The sequence below is a fragment of the Besnoitia besnoiti genome, chromosome IV (genome assembly GCF_002563875.1).
Source record: "Besnoitia besnoiti strain Bb-Ger1 chromosome IV, whole genome shotgun sequence".
NCBI classification, from domain to species: Eukaryota; Apicomplexa; class Conoidasida; order Eucoccidiorida; family Sarcocystidae; genus Besnoitia; species Besnoitia besnoiti.
In genome coordinates, this window is record NC_042359.1 from 2,707,111 (window position 1) to 2,726,243 (window position 19,133).

The 19,133-nt window shown below is 59.5% G+C and overlaps 3 protein-coding genes across 3 annotated transcripts; 2 read left to right on the forward strand and 1 right to left on the reverse strand.

Moving 5' to 3' along the window:
• Nucleotides 1-3,325: 3,325 nt before the first annotated feature.
• BESB_054980 (uncharacterized protein) lies at nucleotides 3,326-5,212 on the forward strand (the record flags this gene model as incomplete). The annotated part of the gene is made up of 1 exon (XM_029363933.1): nucleotides 3,326-5,212. The coding sequence occupies one exon, from the start codon at nucleotides 3,326-3,328 to the stop codon at nucleotides 5,210-5,212; it is 1,887 nt and encodes a 628-aa protein (XP_029219856.1).
• A 1,420-nt stretch (nucleotides 5,213-6,632) lies between these two features.
• BESB_054990 (ThiF family protein) lies at nucleotides 6,633-12,245 on the reverse strand (the record flags this gene model as incomplete). The annotated part of the gene is made up of 8 exons (XM_029363934.1): nucleotides 6,633-7,946; nucleotides 8,329-8,366; nucleotides 8,641-8,776; nucleotides 9,190-9,466; nucleotides 9,891-9,994; nucleotides 10,484-10,565; nucleotides 10,763-10,814; nucleotides 11,213-12,245. The coding sequence occupies 8 exons, from the start codon at nucleotides 12,243-12,245 to the stop codon at nucleotides 6,633-6,635; spliced, it is 3,036 nt and encodes a 1,011-aa protein (XP_029219857.1).
• A 1,725-nt stretch (nucleotides 12,246-13,970) lies between these two features.
• BESB_055000 (uncharacterized protein) lies at nucleotides 13,971-18,507 on the forward strand (the record flags this gene model as incomplete). Its single annotated transcript, XM_029363935.1, has 4 exons — nucleotides 13,971-14,427; nucleotides 14,739-16,805; nucleotides 17,389-17,555; nucleotides 17,857-18,507. The coding sequence occupies 4 exons, from the start codon at nucleotides 13,971-13,973 to the stop codon at nucleotides 18,505-18,507; spliced, it is 3,342 nt and encodes a 1,113-aa protein (XP_029219858.1).
• Between the last annotated feature and the right edge of the window lie 626 nt (nucleotides 18,508-19,133).

Here is a 19,133-nt window from a genome sequence, read left to right on the forward strand (position 1 = left end):
GGCGACACCAAGGGGTTTACCACAGAAACTCTAGTCATTGCGCCGCCAACGAGTTGCATCTGGGAGGAAGAAGAAAACTGAGTGCATTTTGTCGGCTGGCAGCTTTCATCGGCCCTCGCAATCGTCACAGTAGATCCTAGTGTGCTGCGGGATCGGGAGCAAGCATAAACACAAGCCTCGTGAGACAGAGGCCAACGCCTGTAACACACGAACAACCCGCCGAGTTTCCTACCATTCAGACGGATTCATTTCAGGATCATTAGTAGGTCCTCACACCCCCCCCCCCACCCCTCGGTCGCCAGTACCTGTGGCGCAGCAACAGTCTTTGCCCCTCTAAAGCCTTGGCGGCTAAAGGTGGCACCCCCCCACCCATGTGCGACGAGCCCACACAGTGTTCCGTTTCACTAACAAAGTTTCGGTCGGTCTAAAACTGTGCCGAACAACCCGCCTACCCCGCCGCGGCCCTCCACCGCGGTTGTCTCACGCCGCTGGGTACGTTCCGTACGTTTACAGGCGCTCCCTCCCACCAAGAACAACGAGAAGGCCGTACAGAGAAAACTTGGCAAAAACCGCGGACATCGAGCTATGCACACGCAAGGCCGATTGCAGTCTTCTCGGACGAGCCGCTGTGGTGAACGTGCGCGTCGCTGGAATGCCACCTTCGTTTGCCCTGCACGACGCCAGAAAAGATCTTCGCCCGACATGCCATACCCTGTGGCTCTGCAACAGTGTTGAAGGCACACAGAAAAATATACAAAACATCGAACCGATTGCGCCCCAGCGTCTTCAAGCGGGACACGTCGAAGGGGAGCTCACGCCGAATGCAAGAACAAGGAGATGCGGCAGTTCTCTCGCCGGTTCGCGCCAATTTTTTTCAGAGCCTTATTATATGGGGGGTGCGGTACGGTAGCGCCATGTTTGTGTCACTGTCTCAAGTCAGATCTCGTATGCTAGCAGACACAACCCCGATAACGTCCCAGTGTGCAGTCCCGACCCCCTCATTGGGGAATGAGCGGCCGCATTCAGCGACGAGCCCGTTTGTTATGATATTGGCAAAGCTCCTGCTTCGTGTCTGCTGTTCGTTAACGCACGGCTAGTGTCTTCTCGAGATGGTGCATACTGTTGTGAACTTGGTTGTGCGTCGTGATGGCACTACATAGTAGTAGCGCTAGGAACGCTATAGAGTGCCTAGTACAGAAGAGAGTAGTTCATATTATGACGGTGCTAGTGACACTGAAGTGCGAAACTCGTCTGGGGCCAGACCGGGGGTTCCAGACTGACGTGCTGTGAATCAAATGGTCGATTATCTGTGGGTCCAGCAGTTGCGATAATTGCTACTTCGCAGGATGGTAGTGCCCCTCGAAAGAATATTAGATCGTCCCTTCAATAGTCATGCGGAGACAGCGTTGCCGTCCCGACGGAGCTTCAGCCTGTACTCTACATGATAGAGTACTCAAGGGAAAAAGTTCTATAAGTTTCGCGAATGCTTATGGCTCGCGTCACGTAAGCAGTGACCGTGGAGCACAGCCGTGCGCAGGCATCCGGTGACGCAGAAAGAATCTCTGGCGCGACAGGGTGCTGAAGAGGCATGAGAAGAGTGCAGCTTGCACGCGGCAACATGTCGGTACTTTTCACGCTGCCTTTTACCGCCGTTCGGATGCATCTGTTGAACGTATTCAGATGTTACTCTGGTGGCGCTTGGCCTGCGTTATAACCACGAGCGGCTCGGCAAGAGTCACAGAAGACGGATTGCAACGTTTCGATGTGAAACCTGGGCAACCAGTCATGTATCTGTCTTAACGAATCACCACATGCCGATGGCGGCAAACCTCAGAATTAGATATCCTGTACCGGAAGAAACGCTAGTAGGGTGACTCGACCTGTCTCGCTTCTTGTAGTGTTGCCAGACGACCCCGTGTTTCCAGCTTGTGTGTCGTCTCCCATGCGGGAAGAAGTCTCTTCCGCAAAGCACATCATAACGAGGCATGTACACCGGAGAAGAAGTCACAGACAGCACGGGGACAGGGCTCTATTGGTACATTTTCAGTAGTTCAAACCAGCCTCACTTGGGAAGTCTAGTCCTGTTCTTCGTCTGCTTCCGTAGCTGCCTTGTGAGCGGATTGAGGTCACGGGGCACGCATGCACAGTCGGGTCCTGGGGCGTTTTCGAGAGGCGTTTCTCCCTAGCCAAAGTCGAGAACTTCCTCCTTGGACGCCGTAAACTCGGTCGCAACTATGCTTCCAAATCATCAAATTACAGGATGGACCGCATTTCAAGCTTTCCGTTTACTTTCGCTCCACTATACGGCAGTACCGCGTAAAGTAAATGCCGTAAGTGCGGTGAGTAGCGCATTGTTGAACGCAAGCGGTCGTCTGGGGCTGCGACTGAGCTCCCCTCACTGAATGCTTCTCGTAAACGCTAACATGAACGCATATTTTTTTTGTGCGTCTTCACTTCGAGCCTAATTGTGGAGTTCAGGCATTCGACTTTACATCGAAGTAGCGTTTGTTTCCGGGTAGCAATTCCTGGCGCCGGTCACTTTTCCGCGTCACCTGCCGAGTGTCGTACTGGGCATGTTCAATTTCTTCCTGGTATTTTCAGCAAGGAACTCTCAAGTACCCCATTTGGTTCCTTTACCAGCTTTCTCGCTTTCGTGCGTGTGCGCCAGTTTTTCTTCCGCCGCCACTGTCGATTTCCGCGGTAGGCTAGGGAGTCTTGGTTTTCTTCGCAGACGACGCGGCGCGGAAAGACACCTTCGACCTCAGTCTTCCATGTGTTTTGTAATCGCCACCGCTGCTCTCATCCGTAATCGAATAATATCGGCCTTTCATTCCGTCCAGTCCTTCCCTCCCGAGCTGGGGCACGTGCCTGTTCACTCCACGGGTGCGTCGTTCGCTGCTGCGGTTGGTTCCTGCAGAGTATCACATGCAGTCGCTTCTTCACTGTCACTTGTTTACAGTGCCATCTCTCTTGTTTCGCCATTTTGTCTGACTCTCCACACTTCGCATGCCGATTTTTCCAGGCCACTCATGCCTTGCGTCTGCTTCCGGTCAGTGGCGTCCGCGCAGCAAGCTGCATAGTTCTGGCGTCCGTGCATTGGCACGTCTCATGGAATGCGTTGCTGCATCATGGTTCCGAACTGACTCACCCTTTTCGCCTCTGCAATTCCCTTGTCTCCCATCCCATTTGGCTCTGCCCTCTTCTAGCTCTACCTCTGCGGATCGCCGGCGGCTGCGCTCTCGCGCTTCTGTGAGCCGCTCCCTGTTTTCTTGTGTGTTCGCTGCTGCCTTGTGCTTCTGACTGGCGTGTGCTAGCATAGGCCACAATGTCCTGCTTTTGTTTCCGTCTTCCGTTCTCGCGGAGGAAAAAGGGCGGGGAGGACGCCAAGTCTGAGAAGAACGCAGCGGGGTCTCAGCCTGGGCAGGATTCCTCACGGCAGGTGAAACCGCCGCCGCTAGCTCAGGGAGACACCACTCGAACGCTGTTCTCCGCCACCTCCACTCTCCGGCAGGGGCAGCTGCAGGGCCCCGCGCTGCTGGCGACCCCTCCGGGAGGCACAGCCGGCGCGAGTGCCGGGCGGCAAACGTCTCCGGGGAGTCTGCCCTCGGCCTTTATGAGGACGGCGACGGAGTTCAGCGGGGCTCGCGGGCCTACGGGCCGTTTCACGCCAACCATTCCCTGCTCGCAGAGTGTCGCGTCCGCCACGAAGGTTCTACCAAAGTCCGCAAAAGTCGTCTTTTCCCGACTTACCGACGTGCCGGTCAATAGGGAGGGCGACGCGGTCGAAGACCGCACATTTTTTTGCTCAGTGTACTTCGACGACGAGGCGATGACAAAGGCCATCGACAGTCCGTCTCGAGTCACGCAGCCGGCCGAAGGTTTCTACAGCGGCATCAAGCACTACGCCGTGCCGCTCAACAACCAGAGCATTGTGCTGCAGGTCCCGTCAGGAACACAGTACACGGGCGTCGACCCCCTCACCGGCGAAGAGAGAACTCCGCCTTCCGGCTTCCGCGTCGCGCTGACTGAGCAACTCGCGTCGGGGAACCAGATCTACAAAGGCTCGACTCCGCTGCTGCGGTTTGAGGACATGCGTCTGACGCAGATGTCGCGGTGGCCTCTCGTGAATCCAGTCTTTCGTCAGGGCGCAGGATCTGTGTATCTCCGCTGTGAGTTCACTTACGAAGGGGACCCCCCGCGGGAGGAGCCCGGAGCGGCTGCGCTGAAGAAGATGGAGACGGCGCCGCACCCGTACCGGCCGCTGGCGTCGATCTCGGCGCCCCGTCGTCAAGGCCGTGTCCTCGCTTCCGCGTCCGCCTGCCCGCTGTCCGACGGGCCTCTTTGCCGCGAACGCGCGCCCTCGTTCCCCTCTCCCTCGCCTCCGAGTCTCGCGAGGACTGGAGCCACGAGCCCGAGCTCTCAAACACAAGCAGCCCTGTCTCCGTCCACGCCGCGGTCGGATGCCTCTTCTCCTGCGGCTCCGCTTCCGCGTCCAGCCAACCTCCCTCCACTCCGATCCACGCCGAGGCCCGTGCTCTCTCCTGAGAGGCCCCAAGATCGAAGTGCTGGACGGCAGACGCCCAGGGAGGCGAGCGCCAACGGCGGGAATGCAGTGGCGGCTGTGCCTATTTCGCTGGAGCCGGAAAGAGCCGAGCGGGAAGAGGAGACGATCAGAAGCGACAGCGAGGACAAGGCCGAAGAGAAACACGTCAAGAGAGAGGAGGAAGAAGTCTCACCAGAGGCGAACGAACGTAGAGAGGACATGGACCAAAGGGAAGAGGCCCGCGAAGGCGGCGCAGGGGCAAGAGATCTGGCTTCCTCGCCTTCGCTGCCGAGCAAGCAAACGGACCGAGAGCAGGAGTCCCAGCAGGCACACGGTATTCCGACTCCTCGAGCTCACCGGGATACTGAGAGAAGCCGGAAGCAAGATGGAAAGCAAAAGAAGAAGAAACGGAAGACGGAGAAGCGCCACGATGATGATGACAAAGAGCAGGAGCAAGGAAGCCGCGACGACAGCGAGAAGAAACGAAAGAAGAAAAAGAAGAAAGAGAGCAAAGATGACGAGTCACGGCGCCATCGGCGAAACAAGGACGACGACGAGAGCGACTCAGACGGGGAGCAGCCGATGAAGGACAAGAAGAAATGTGATAAAGACGGAAAGAAGGACCAAAAGAAAGGCAAGAATCACTCAAAGGAACGTGAAGATTCTTGAGGATTTGGAGGCGGGGCAACCACAGATGAGCATTTGCGTCTACTTACGAGAACTTCACAGAACGCGGTCTAGTGATTTGCTTTATTATTCCCCCTCCCCTTCCATTGCTATTCGACTGGCAAAGCGCACTGTATGACGTGTGACATTTCGTGTGGGAGGTGGCTGCGGATGGAAGAGGATTTGGTTCAGCCGGCAGGTCCCCCGGTAAATATCGCAGCGTGCCTTTCAGTGTGCTGCTTGTGCACGTGTATCCTAAAAAGGCGATAAGCTGTTAGTCTTGCTCATCGCTAGCCCCCCTGGTTACAGCGATTCTGGGCGATGATGAAAAGGGGCTGTCCGTCTCAGCAAAAGCAGAGGCGGTCCGTGAGCCACTACGAAAGTCGCCCAGTGAGGGAGGCCGTAGCCTTTCTCGTCAGAGACACTCCGGCATTTTGTTGTCTTTGCTCTCTCCAGACAGTTTGGGACTGAAGGTAGTCGACTTATTCAGCACATTCGAGTGGACTGAATCCAGCATATATATATATATATATATATATATATATATATATATATATATGCGTACATGCAAAGCTGTGGGGAGGAGCCTACCTGAGCTAGGGGGCGTTTCTAGACATCGCGTAATTTCGAATGTATGGAAGAGTAAGCTACACATCCTTATACGTAACGGCTGAAACCAGTGCGTCGTCATATTCACGACTGTGTATAGCAGCAGGACGAGGACTCGTACATGGATTTTTTCTGTGGGGTTTCGGTGCGGTTTACCCTCAGGTTCCGTTTTTCCTTTTCGTGCTGATTGGAGTGTCATAAATGAGATACCGTTACGAGTTTTTGTGATAAGGCTTTTTCCGGACGGGAGTCGTTCTTCAGACTGTCCTTCAACGAAGGGGGATCCCTTGGTCTATTCCGCAGACGTGCAGTCTGGGAAGCACGCTACGCCATTAGGATCTGTAATTACCTCGCTGACCTTCATTCTCAGAAGGCGACCCAACATCAGTGCGTCGAGCTCCATCCTCAGCTCAGCGAACGTGCTTTAAGGATAGCGGATCTGCCAGTCAGAAACGCTCATGCATCGCGGTCACGGCAGTTTTGAGACACCGCGATATGCCGAAACTGCTGGTCACCGCGTGCACAAACAAACACACTCGCTAGCGGCTGGAACACGAATCCTTGAGTTTTCCTCCCGCCGTGTCTATCGACGCGCCAACAGGGAGCTGCTCGGGAACTCAGGTGCTCGTATGATCACTACTTTTTGTACGTAGAGTGGTAATGTGGGACATGAGTATTTTGTCACCTCTCTCCGGGAAGGATACGCGAGACACGGTGCATTCTGGGTTTCGATATTGACAGTTTAAAGCTGCATCTCACTCCGCTCCTCAGGTCCTCTCCGGGGGCTCGCACTTCCTCACTAAAGCTCTAGAATCTACACAATCGGCATAGGGAGAAATCCATCCCTCTGGAGCTGAAGGAGACCCCCCGTCAGGTTGAGTACTGAGACGCTGGGTATAAAATTCTTGGTAACCTCAGCGCTCGGATCCGTGGAGCCATGCGCTGCCATCCGTCTCCCTTGCACTTCAGACTGGCTTTGTGCGTCCGTGCTGATTTCCGCGGATGCACACTCTTCATCTAAACTCGCCAGAAGCTTGGTCGCAATGGCGCTATCATTCCCGCGTCGGCAAATAAGGACGCAGATGAAGTGTAAGTGCGCCGGCAGCGCCCGACGGGGCGGCTGGAAGTCTTCGAGAGAGAACCCGAGGAGCTGCTGGAGCACAAAGCGCTGAAGCGATGTGACCTGGCAGCGGCGAGACGTCGGCGTGCAAGCTGGATTGTCACTTCCGTCGCCTCTGTCCGCCGCGACAGCGACTGCACCGCGGTCCTCTCCAACCTGCTCAATTTCCTGCGAGCGGGCGTCTTGGCTGTCTCCTCCCTGCGATCTGGTCGCCTCACTACTCTCGTCCTCGCTGTCGGATTCGGTATCGTGTGGCGCTAGGGTGGCGCCTCTTATCAGCTCTTGCACCTCAAGTTTCCGAAAGGCCTCAACTTGCCTCCGCAGCTGCGGCAGCGGGATGTGGAGGGCGAACGGCAGCTGACCGACTTGTATGTGTTCGACAGGACGCACGTCGATAGGGACGAGAATATAATTTTCTTCCTTTTGCTGCGCATTCCTTCGCATCCCCTCAGCTGCGGCGCGTTTCGAGTCAACGCTCTCGAGGCCACACTCGCTTCCAATAGCGGCGCGTTCTGGGCGACTTTCCGTGCTTATTCGGCTAAAGGACAGCAGGACCGTGCGCAGGGCCGCCTTCACGGCTTCCTCCTGAGGCGCGGAAAGAAATGACGAGCAAGCGAGCGGAGAGCAGCAGCGAGCAGCTGCGCTGCCGCCTGCAGCGGCCGCGGAGGGGAGGGTGCGAGCTGCGTTCTCACTGTTGTCGCGTCTGCCTGCAGGAGCATCGCCCCCGGCAGTCGCGGGGACGCCTGCGGCAGGCCGACGCCCCTCCCCGCGATCTGCTGAGCTCTGCAGATGCAGCTGTGGCGCGGACGCGTCACGGGCTGATGGCTGGCGAGCGGCGTCTGCGGAAGGCAGAAGCAGACCGGACCAGAAGCCAGCCGTGAGCAGCGACGCCAGTTGACGGTGGTGAAGCAACTGGAGCGAAAACAGGAAGGTGAAGCGAGATGGCGACATCCGCAGGTGGGCAGGGAGGACGGGAAACGGGCACACAGCCGCGTACTCCGGGCGCGCCTGAACCAAAAAGCGAACGCGGAGCATGCGCACACACATATACGATGAACAAGCGGCGAACACGTCATCAAAGGCAGTCAAACGACCAGGAGTTGATGAAGCCAAGCTGCTCCCGAGGGGGGGGGGGGGGGGACTGCTGGGAGGCGATAAGGAACAGAGGGATAAGGAACAGATTCCAAGGCGACGGACATTCTGCCCGCGCGAAAAACTGGCAGGCCCTGTAGGTTGTGGAATGGGCGCTGAGACACCATGCGTCGAGAAACAATGCTTCATGGCTTTGAACGCGTAGATCATTACAACGTCGTGCAGTCATATCGGCAGCAGAGATGCCGCACCGTGCCCATATGCGCCTCTGCACAGATGACATGACTGCTGGACTTACAGTCAACGACGCAATGCGCTGGGGTCCAGCGCCACACCCTGCAGGGAGCAGAGGACAAAGACAAAGAGCGAGGAGGCCTGAACGAAGTCCTTGACGCGCGGCGCCGAACGCCAGCAGTGGGGGCACGCAGCTCGAAAATGAAAGCACAACGGGTTGCGCGGCACAGGAGAAAGGAGACAGCGCTCGATAGTTGGTGACCATTCCACTGCACGTTATTGTTTCTGCATGGTCATTCGCTGTCTGTCGCCGCCCGAGGTCGCCAGCTTTTGAAAATTTTTTCCCGCTGTCCTCCCCTTCCGGATCCCCGCGTACCTTCGCAGCCATCACGTTTCCGTCTCAAGCGAAACGTGCGAACGGGGCGGTCGACATCGAGAGCGTCAAAGACCAACAGACGCTCTTCGTCCTCGGCGCGGCGAAGGCCCCCGCAGATTTTGAGAACCTCCAAGGCCTAAACAGTCACGAGGCAACAACCTCCAAGGAATCCATACGGGGAACTCGAGACTTCAGTAAACGAAAAGACAAGGCATATAGCGCTGGAGTCTGGGGCTTGGCTGCGAACGAAGCGATGAGATGCAGCGGAGGCGCTCCACGGGATGCTGCTGTCCCCAGACAGCAGTGTGTAGGTTGGCCGTCTCCACGCTTCCGTCCCTGGCACTGACCCAGTGATCCACGCGCCTAGAATCTCAGGCTGAAGTCGGCAGCTTGCGTGAGAAGCAACACACAAAGCTCGTTGCGAGCGACCTAGTGAAAAGAACCTCAATCGACCGGCCATGGAGCGCGCCTTGAACTGCCGAGCGTGGCGTGGAAGACGCAGGTCACGTGGGAAAGGAATCTGATTTCTGTGAAGAGACTGTGGCTGACTTGAAGGACGCCAATGAGTCCCGGCGCAGGGCCCATGACGCCATGCACGTCACACGCGCCGGCCTCGGAGTCGACCGAGGGCGACGGGTGCAGGCAGCGGTAGCACGGCGAGGAAACAGAAGGGGCGAAAGCAACGGATGACGAAGGCGTAGATGCGCCCGCTGCGGAATGGCGGAAAGACGAGAGGTTATAGACGCAGAGTTGACCTTCCCAGCGGAGCGCGCTACCGCAGACGAGAGGCTTGCCTGCGAGCAGGCAAGCGTCGTTGAGAAGGAACCTGAGGCACCGCAGAGAAGATACACCGGTGAAACAGGAACGGCCTTCAGAGCTATGTTTGCAAATGCATCCCAACACGAAACATGCTCTTCTGCCCCGTGAGCGTCGTTGCCCCAGCCACCCGGGTTCAGGAAAGTGTAAGAATTCCGCAGTAAACCTACAGGGCACGGGTCCAACTGCAGCGTTCGATCCTCATTACGCTCACAGTGCGACTACAGCATGTCAGGTGCGAACGGGCTGGCTCCGGCACACCCCCATGGAGACTTGGGGCCTGGCGTCAAAACCACGTGAGTCCACCGTCACTGCAGAGGTTAGTTCCGGCGGACCAGTACGCTTCTCCGAATCTCGCCTTCCGCCTCTCCAGACGCGCCTCATGCTGCCGGCAGCCAAATAGTTTCTGCGGCAAAAACGGTGTATTCAGTTACCTCGTGGGCTGATTGTCGGTCGCGTCGACGACAACGTCAAAGCGGCTGACTAAGTCCAACGCGTTCTCCCACGAGACATGGAACGGAAATGCCTCAATAGCTATCTGAGCACGCTCGACACCGTGAACCGCAACGGATTAGCCACGTGAGAGCTCCAGGTTGCGTAAGTAAATGCATGCGCGCGTGGCTGCATCTGTAATGCTATATGTAAGTAGACGTGAAGAATTAAGGAACGCAAGCCGGTCTGCAGCCTAAAAACACCCCAGCCGTCGCCAGCCACCCACGCCCTAAACGCAGCTCTAAAGGCACGCAGACTTAATGAAGTATGCATTTTCAGAGAGAAAACGACCCGCTCACTAAAAGTCGGATGTCGCGCGTTTGCGGTTGTGCTCGAGTGATGCAATCAGCAGTACGAACACCAGACGAAAACCCTAAACTGGCGCAAAAAAGGCGCTAAACCGCTCAGGCTCACGCTTCCAGACCCCCTCGCGTGAGATATGAGACCCGAAAGAATCTCCCACCCAAGCCCCCAGAATCCAGAAGTGCTTGGGCGACGACCCGTAGACCGAGCTCAGCCACACAGAGCCCCGCACCTGGGAGTTCACGGCCCGGCAGGAGTCCCGGAGAGAGTGGACCTTCTTCGACTCTGCCCTAGCTTCTGTGTGAGCAACCTGCCTAAAAGGACGACGACAAGCACATATGCCAACGAAACAAGAGTCAAACAGCTCCAGCAGCGGAGCCGCCACCGCAGATGCACCAGCGAAAGGCCAGCAGATCACGAAAGTCTCCGCCAGCGTGCTGCGAAGCGACTGGCTCTCTAGCGGGGTGCTCATTCCCATCAGTCAGCTGCGAGCGCTCGCTCTTGAACCTACCGCTGCAGATTGGAGACTTCGACGTCGTCTCCGTCGACGAGACCGAGTCGGCCTGGTAACAATTCACAGCGAGCGGATAGGGCTGAGATGCATCCCCTTCAGGAAGCCGCAGTGCCAGCAAATGGCAACGCTAGCTGCCTGCAGAGCTCATGCGAGCGATGTGAAGGTACAGACACGTGAATCGGACCGTCGAGCTCTTCATCACACAAATGCGCCAGGACCTCCCTATGCTGTTGACCGCCTCGCCGCCACACCGGCCTCCGGAGCCGTTCAGCAAACTCAGGGACCGAGTCTACGCAAGCACCATGCGACCCGGGCGCTCCGTCGCTCCGCTCGCCCACGTTTGCTGCATGAGAGCGTCGCAGAGACCTATTTCTCTCTCTCGGCTCGGTCGACTGTCTCGTGACAGTGTAAACATCGCATGCCTCCGGTTTTCTGACTTCTGCTCACCGATTCCCGCTGCGCATAGGTAGAGCGCCGCAGGGCACCCAAGTCCTCCGCATCCGACGACGAGGACGGCGCTTTGACGGATCCGCGCCTGCGCGCCGAGCCCCCAGTTAGACAGGAGGAACTGCCGACTGTATCGGTGCGCGTATTCGGCGGTTTCGTTCCACCAGTCAGCGCGGAGGCGGAAGCCGAAGCGGGAGCGCAGCTCGCCTTGCTCCCTCGGAGTCCCGCGCGACAGCCGACCGAGAACAGCCGACAGCACCGAGCGTGAACGGCAGCACAGCGCGCGGAGAGGGCCGCTGCCAAACAAGTGCGAGCGAGGCGGAAGGCACGGGCGCGGAAGCGCACTCGGCGGAGCGGGTCGCTCCACGGACAACGCCAAGCACGGAGACAGAGGATGGAGAGAGACAGACGCAGCCGCTTCCCTCTCGCGCCGATTGACGGCGCCGGCCGCTTCGCCACTCTCGGCCACTCTCGCGTGTCGCGGCACGTTCTGCTCAGCCGCCGCGCGCCCGTCGAGGCTGCCGACGTCGACCCAGCTGTCTCCGCTGCCGGCAGTCCCCGCGGGTTCGTCGGCGAGGACGCTGGCGCCCGAGGCTGCCGGGGAAGGCAGCGACGACGGCGGCGAAGAGGGCGAGCCGCCCTCGCGAATCCATCCGTTCGAAAGCGCTCTGTCTCGCTCGCCGGCCTCTGCGTCGCCGACCTCCGCGTTCGCGCCAGGGCGCCGCCGCTCCGGTTCTTCGCACACGTCCGCCTCGGAAGAGGCGAGAGACCGCGAAGGCGCCGGGGGAGCAGCCAGGGGCCCGGAGGGGGTCAGTCGACCCACCAGCGACAGCCAAAAGCACCGCAGCGCAGAGAGCAGACACGCGAGAGGGCCGCCGGGCGAAGCCCTTCGCGAGGCACTCTGGCCGAGGGGATGGAGTGCGCCGAGCGCCGTGCCCAGGAAGAGCCCAGAGAAGAAGAGAAGGACGGAGAGCGGCGAGGAGACGGTCGCTGTAGTCTGCAACCGCAAGGCGCGGTCTAGAAGGAATGCCATCGCGTGTGGGGTCTCAGAACGCCGACAGATGATGGTCTCCGCCTCTCGGCTCTGGCGTCTTCCGCGGGGGGGACCCGCGAGGCATCAAAAACGAGCGAGAAAAACCTCTCCACTCCGCCGCCCGATCTTGATGGCCGTGAGGAAAGCGGGCGCTGCACGCAGGAGACCGTAGCAAGCGGGACGCCCGCGGCAACGCCCGCTGGGCGATGTGCAGGCTACTGCGGATGTTCTTTCTGCCGCTGAAAGGAGGCACGCAAAACAACTCGCCTCTCGAGCCAGAATGAAGCCAGGAAGGTAGCGGCCTCGTAGGAGCCGAACTTGTCTCGGTTCTTCAATCAGGCGGGGTCCAGTCTTCGCCGCCTTCGCCGCTTAGCGTTCAGCGGGCGTTCGCTCTAGACTCGTCTCGCTTGTGCAGGAACGGAGACGCTGCGACCCGCGGTGCGGCCGACAGCCGAGTACAAAGCAGCCGGAGCATCCGCTAGGGGGCCTAGGTGAAGCGTCACGCGAAAGAGGGCCAGGAAAAAGTAGAGAAAGGGGCTGCAGGAGGGCTGAGAGGCATGCAGACGCGGCAGCTTAGCGGAAAAGATCACGCGAACGCAGGCGCAGCAGAAAAAAAGCGGTTCGAAGCAGGCGAAAACAGATGCGTGCAGCATAGCAGCGAGGCAACAAGGGACGCAGCAGACAACAATTTGAAGTCGACACTTTGAAGCCGACACACCGAATTCCTTACACCAGGAGAATAAAGTGCAAAATCGACACGCATGCCTACCGGAGACGCGGCCTGCGAGCAGTGCGAAAAGGTCCGCAAGAACCGGCTAGATATGGAGCCCTCAAAAAGCGAAATCTCGGCGTGCCACCGGGAGCGCCATCTTGAAATGAAAGAAAAAGCTTTCGTTTCGCGGCGAATTGAGGCGGCTCCGCAAAAAGAAAAAATGGTCGGCGGCACCGAATGCAGTCGTCCACGTATCTGCTGTCTCCCCAAGAAATCATCGTCCAAATTGCATGCGCCAGATTCAGCTGAAAATCCCGAGTAGGCTGAAGACGTCCTTCGCTTCGTCTGGTAGAGGAGCTTGAGTGTGTTTTGTTTTTTCGTTCTCTCTGTGATTCGGTCTCGCCCGTAAAGTGGGAATCGGGATTCTAGTTGGGCTACAGCCACGCTGGTTGACAGAGGTTTTTGAACCGAGACACGAAGCCTCGACTACCTGCTTCACTGGCGACGTCCTTTTTCCTGATATTGCTTGGGCGCTACAGCCCTCTCCGGCTTCCTACTGTTTTGCCTGGCTTTGCCTATCGCTTTTTTCTCTAAATAAAGTCGCATCTACACGTAATCCATCATGTGAACCAAATTAGCAATCGCAGAGGGCATGTTAACTTGGAGGCGAGAGAGTGTGTTTTTCTCCTTCGCTTCCAGAGGGCGAGGGGCTCTGGGCTCGCTCTCATGAAAACAAGTTCTTCGTGGAGCCAGCTGCTCGCTTCAAAGACCCCCCTTCTTCCTATTGTGTGGGGACCTCATGCACTTTATCTACTCAGGAAGCGCGTGCCTAGGGAAGCCCTGGGACCCTGCAGTTCCTCTCGCACGCGCTCAGCACGCGAATTTTGCATCGAAGTATCTACCTGATGTTGAGGTCAAGGCAGCCCGGATAAAGGCGGGTGTGTGGTGTGTGGGTGCTGCGTCCATGAGCTGACTCCGCCAGGGGCTCTCGGAATCGGGAACTTCACAGCGCGATGCGTGGAGCCCCCGAGGAGACGTTCCACGACGGCACCTGGGCCGAGGCCCTCAGGGTCCACGGCGCGGACGCAGCAGCGTCACAGAGTCAGCCTGAGGGAGCGAGACAGCCTCGCAGCAGCGAGGAGAGAAGCGAGCCACAGTCGCTCTCCACAGGAAGAGGGGGACGCGCAGCCGTCCACAGAGCCGCAGCGGCGCCTGGAGACACTCGTGAGGGGCGGCCTGGCGACAGCGGTGGGCGGAGGCCTCACAGCAGAGACGGCAGAAGGCAAAGCACGCGTGAGGCCAAGACCTGGGCAGAGGCGGAGCGGCTAGCCTGCGGCGGCGAAGAGGAGACACGTGGTGTGTCGGCGTCCTGTTGGCGTTGCCACTTCATTCGAGCCCTGGCGTTTTTTGGTGGCGAGTTCTTCACGGCGGAAGCCGGCCTCACGCAGCTTCTCTCGTATTTCCAACGAGGTACGTGTCTCTGGGACCTGCGTGTCGCGCCTCACATCGATTGAACAAGGTACCGACCGCGCCTGCATCGTCGTGCCTGGAATAGGGTTGCGAGCGTCGCCGCTCCTTGGAGGTCAGTGAATTTCTCGGCGTGACGGAGAGTCATGCAGAGACATGGAGACAGACAGCCCCGAACTCCATGCAGCAGAACAGATCCTTCAGATGTGTCAGCGCGCTCCGCGCGCCTTGCGTATCGTCTCTGTTTGCGTGCCCAAGCAGCCCTGGGTGCTGCAGCGTGAGTGCTTCCGTCTAGCGTCCGTGCGGCTTCGCAGGAAATCGCTTCCACCGTCTCTGGTGTGGGGTCTCCCCCCCCTGTGGCCGGGCCGCCCCTCACGAGTGTCTCCTGTCTGCGAATGTCTCAGAAGCTGCGGCCGACCGCGGCGCAGAGCTGCCTCCAGGGCATCGGTTGCTCATCGCGGCGGTTTTAAAGGCGTTCGCGGAGCCGCCGTTTGCGTTTTTCCCGAGCTTTGACCCGCGCGCACCCTTCTTCCAGGCGCCTGTCTTTTCGGGGCGACTGGACTCGCTACCGGAAGCGGAGACCTGTCACTGTGCGACTCGTGGAGAGAACCCGGAATGCGCTGTCACCACTGACGTGGAGAAGGAGGATCCGGTCCACGAGGAGCGGCCTGGCGCGGATCGAGATGCGTCAGCTGAGAAAAAACAGAAGGTGGAGAAGGCGAGCGGGAGTTCTTCCTCGTCTCCGCGTTCCGCCTCGTCTCCCTCCAGTATGCCTCTGTCCCCTTCGCCTCTGTCGCCTCTTCAAGGGGGAGTTTCGGCCTCGCCCTGTGGTCTTCTCGCCTCTTCGTCCCGCGGTCACCCCTCCGCGTTGCTGTCCGCGGCTAGCGCGGCCGCCGGCGGGTCCCTCTGTCGACGCGTTCGCGTGTCTTGGCTAGCTGAGACCAAGGCGCGAGTCGACGCTCTGCACGCGGCGAGTTGGAGGTCGTTGCACGCGGGGAAATGGAGCGAAGTTCCGCAGACGTTTCGCGGCCTCTACGCCCTCACGGCGCTGCTGCTCGGCGTCCTGTACGCTGCCAACGCAAGCGCCGCCAAGCTCCAGCGAACCAGAACGGAGAAACCGAGAGCCCATAGGTCGGCGGCGGCGGCAACTGCGCCAGTCGGAGCATGCAGCGCTGAAGGGAACTGGGCAGGAGAGAGAGAGAGGGAATCGAATAGAAGGTGCCGGCTAGGTTCTGGCGCGGTGGGAGCGCCATCGGATTGTGGAGATGACGACACCGACAGCGGTGGAGACAGCGACGCCTCCGGAGGAGACGAATCCGACGAGTCTGGAGAGCACTTGTCAGTTGCTGAACTGCCGCCGAGCCCCCCTCGCCACGGTGGCGGCTTCGCCCGTCTCGCCTTTCGGTACGCGGATCTTGGGTTGATTATGGGCGGCCCGAACACGCCCGTGTACCGTCTGCTGCAGTCGCTCTTGACGAAGCTCGCTGAGGCAAAAGAAAACAGGTGGCGACTGCTTCCTCCTGCCGCTCAGTCCCCGCCTGCTGCGAAGGCTTGTCGGCGGTGCGCGTCCGAATCCGACGAAAAAAAGCAGGGCCGTGCTGGGGGCAGTTCAGCTCGCGCGGAAGGGCGTCGAGACCCAGCTGGATCCGTGGGCGGGTCTCTTGGGAGGTCGGCGACCTACAGTAGTCGATGGGGCATGCAGATGGTTCCTCTGGTCGACGCGAGCGACCTCTCTTTCTCCGGCTTTCTGTCGCAGTTTTTCGCGCCGCAGCGTCCCGTGCTCATTCGCGGCGGTGCCGCTCACTGGCCTGCTGTCGCCAAGTGGAGCGACTGGAGTTTTCTGAAGCAGAAACTGAGCGACAGGCTCCTGCCGGTCGAGGTCGGCCGCGCGTACACCGCCGAGGATTGGACCCAGCAGCTCATCCGCGGCGAGGCGCTGCTCTCGGCCGTCCTCGAGCCAGAGGAGGAGACGAGCGACGAGGCAGAAGGCCTTGAAGGCCCTGGAGGAAGGGCCGCGGTCGGCGGCGGTGAAGCGGCCGAAGTCATCCAGCAGCAGGGAAGCGCAGACTTTCGGGCGGCGGACGGCGACGGGAAAACTGTGGGGCCTAGCGCGGAAAGTGGCTCTGCAGGCGCCGGCGGACCAGCAGCTGAAAGCCGCAGGCGTTCGGGCCGCGTTGCCCGCGCAGCCGAGGAGTCGCCGAGGCGACCGCGCCCTCCAAGGCCGCAGAGTACCCAGAGCGCGAAACGTGAACGAACGCGCAGAACGGCGCGCGCCGCAAGCGACGAAGAAGCCCCTGTGCTCTACATGGCTCAGCACGCCCTGCTGGAGCAGGTGCCGGCGCTCGCAGCGGACTGTCCCGCGCCTGACTTCTTGCTCTGCGGTGAGGATCGCCTCGCGGCGAAACGCGAGCTGTGCTGAAGGTCCCGAGAGGAGGTTGCAGCCCGGTGGCAGATCGAAGGGGGCCTGCGTGGGACTTGCCATTTCTGAGTTCATCAGCTGCGTGCGGAGACTGTCGCACGAGCTTCATAGTGGATGCACAGTGCCGCATCTTGTCTCCGGATCTGCGCCTCGTCTACAAACTTCCAGGTGGGCCCTGGTGCCCGACGAGACGTGCAGAGAGCAACGCATGCAGCCCCCGCCTTGTCTGCTCGTTTGTGCGTGGCCCAGCCGCTGACTGCCGAGGATGCGAGCTGCTTCATGGGCTCGTGTCTCTCGTCAAATGTCTGCCCTGATGAGCGCCGCCTTGAGTCATCCGGTTCCCGCCGTTGCCGCCCATTCCTGTGCGTGTCCCACGAAGCATGGCGCCGATGTGGTCCTGTCATGTGCCAGAGGAACTGCGCGTTTGCCGCTGCATGTCGGTGCTTCTGTATTGCCCGATTACCGCTGTGTCTGCATGCTGCAGACTCCCTCTGTAGAATAAGGTAGTCTGCTCTTGCCCTGTGTTTGACGTGCGGTGCGTACAGCTGCGAACTCAGACACGCTTATTCGCCTCGCCTGGATAGGGCCTGCAGGGACGGTGTCGCCCGCGCACACCGACGCGTGGCAGAATTTCTTCGTTCAGGTCGTTGGGACCAAGCGCTTGCAGCTCTTCGCGCCTGACGCCTCCGCTTCTCTCTATCCCTTCCCGAAGGTGAGAGTCTCTCGTTGCCGTTGACGCCGCCCCTCCGCCATCCGTGCGTGCTGAGCAGGCAGATAGAGAGGGGCGGGACACGAGAGCGATCCTAGGCGCGGGCCTGAGCGGCGGCGCGCCCACACGCTTTGGAGATCAGGAGCCAAGAACAGCAGAAAAAAGGACTGAACAACTGCAGCGCACTCGCTGCGAGCGCACTGAGATTGCGAGGAGGCTGCGACGAGGCGTGCTGCCACTGCGCATTTGCTCGTGTCGTCTACGTGAAACACGGTGCTTTTTTGTTTTGCGCTGCTCGCTGCAGGGGCCGCTCACAAACACTTCGGGTGTTCCACTGGAGCTTTTCCTGGCAGAAGGCGACCCCGGGAGGCACGAAGAGGGCGAGGGCAGCCAGGCACATGAGCCGGTCGACAGCTACTCTGACGGTGCCGGGAAGGGCAGCGAGGCGCATGGCGGGGGCACCGCAGAGGCTGGAGAGGCAGACGAGGAAGGGCAGCGGCTAGCATTCGCAAAGCGACGACGCCTGAACCTGCCGCCGCCTCGGCACGCGCCTTACGCGCCCGAGACGGAGACAGAGACAGACGGCCGTCTCGAGAGGCAAGCAGACAAGGCCACAGATTCGGAAAGGGGGCAGGTACGGGCACAGGACAGAGAGGGCAAGCGTTCGCGGGACGTGTCGCACTCCGCGTCAGCGGCGACGACGGCAGGTGAAGGACACGAGGGCGCGCGCGAGTCAGACGCTGCAGGTATGACACTTCTCGATAGGAACGCGTGTGATGCCGTTGGCGAAGAAGATGACAGCAAGTGGTTGCAGGCGTCGTTTCCGCTGTTTGATCGGAAGCGGGGTCTCGAGGCTGTTGTCCATCCAGGAGACATCCTTTTCATTCCGAAGCTGTGGTGGCATTTTGTGCGTGCCGAGACCGCCTCTGTGTCGATATCGAACTGGGTCGACTAGACCGTGCCCGCAGATGGGGAAAAAGCTTCAGAGTTTCTCATTTCTTAACGCATGCAGTGAAGCCCCTTTCCAGCTGCAGCGCGGGGTGGCGGGCGAGAGAGCGGGGCGACGCATCTGCAATCCATGTTCGGGTTGTGGAGTTGAGTGCTGACCAAGAGGAATGGGTAGGTCGACTGGCAGCGGTACTCTGCAGCGCGGCGATGAAACCACAACGAGTAGCGACCGAGACGCGCTGAGTTGCCAAGCTTCAAATTCGGCTGGCAGCCACTCCAGCGAAGCGTACGTACGGAGTCCAAGGACAGAAAATGTGGATAATGACTTTTCAGGCTGTGCAAGATCCGCGAAATGCTGCTGCAGATCGTCCCCGGTGAAAAGCTCGCGTGATGGCGCTCGCCATCCAACCTTGGAGAGTGCCATAGATTCCACGGTCGGCGGCACAACGGCGCGTGCCTCTCAGGCGTGGAGCTTCAGCTATATGTATTCAGGCGCAGGAGCGCGGTTCCGCGATGATTTCCAGGGTGGTATGTGTTGCACCAGCTCTACTGAGTATTCGAAAAGGCGTCAAAACGGTACCGGTTTGTGTATGCACTTCGATGGAGACAGGCGATTCCCGTCCTTCCGAGCGC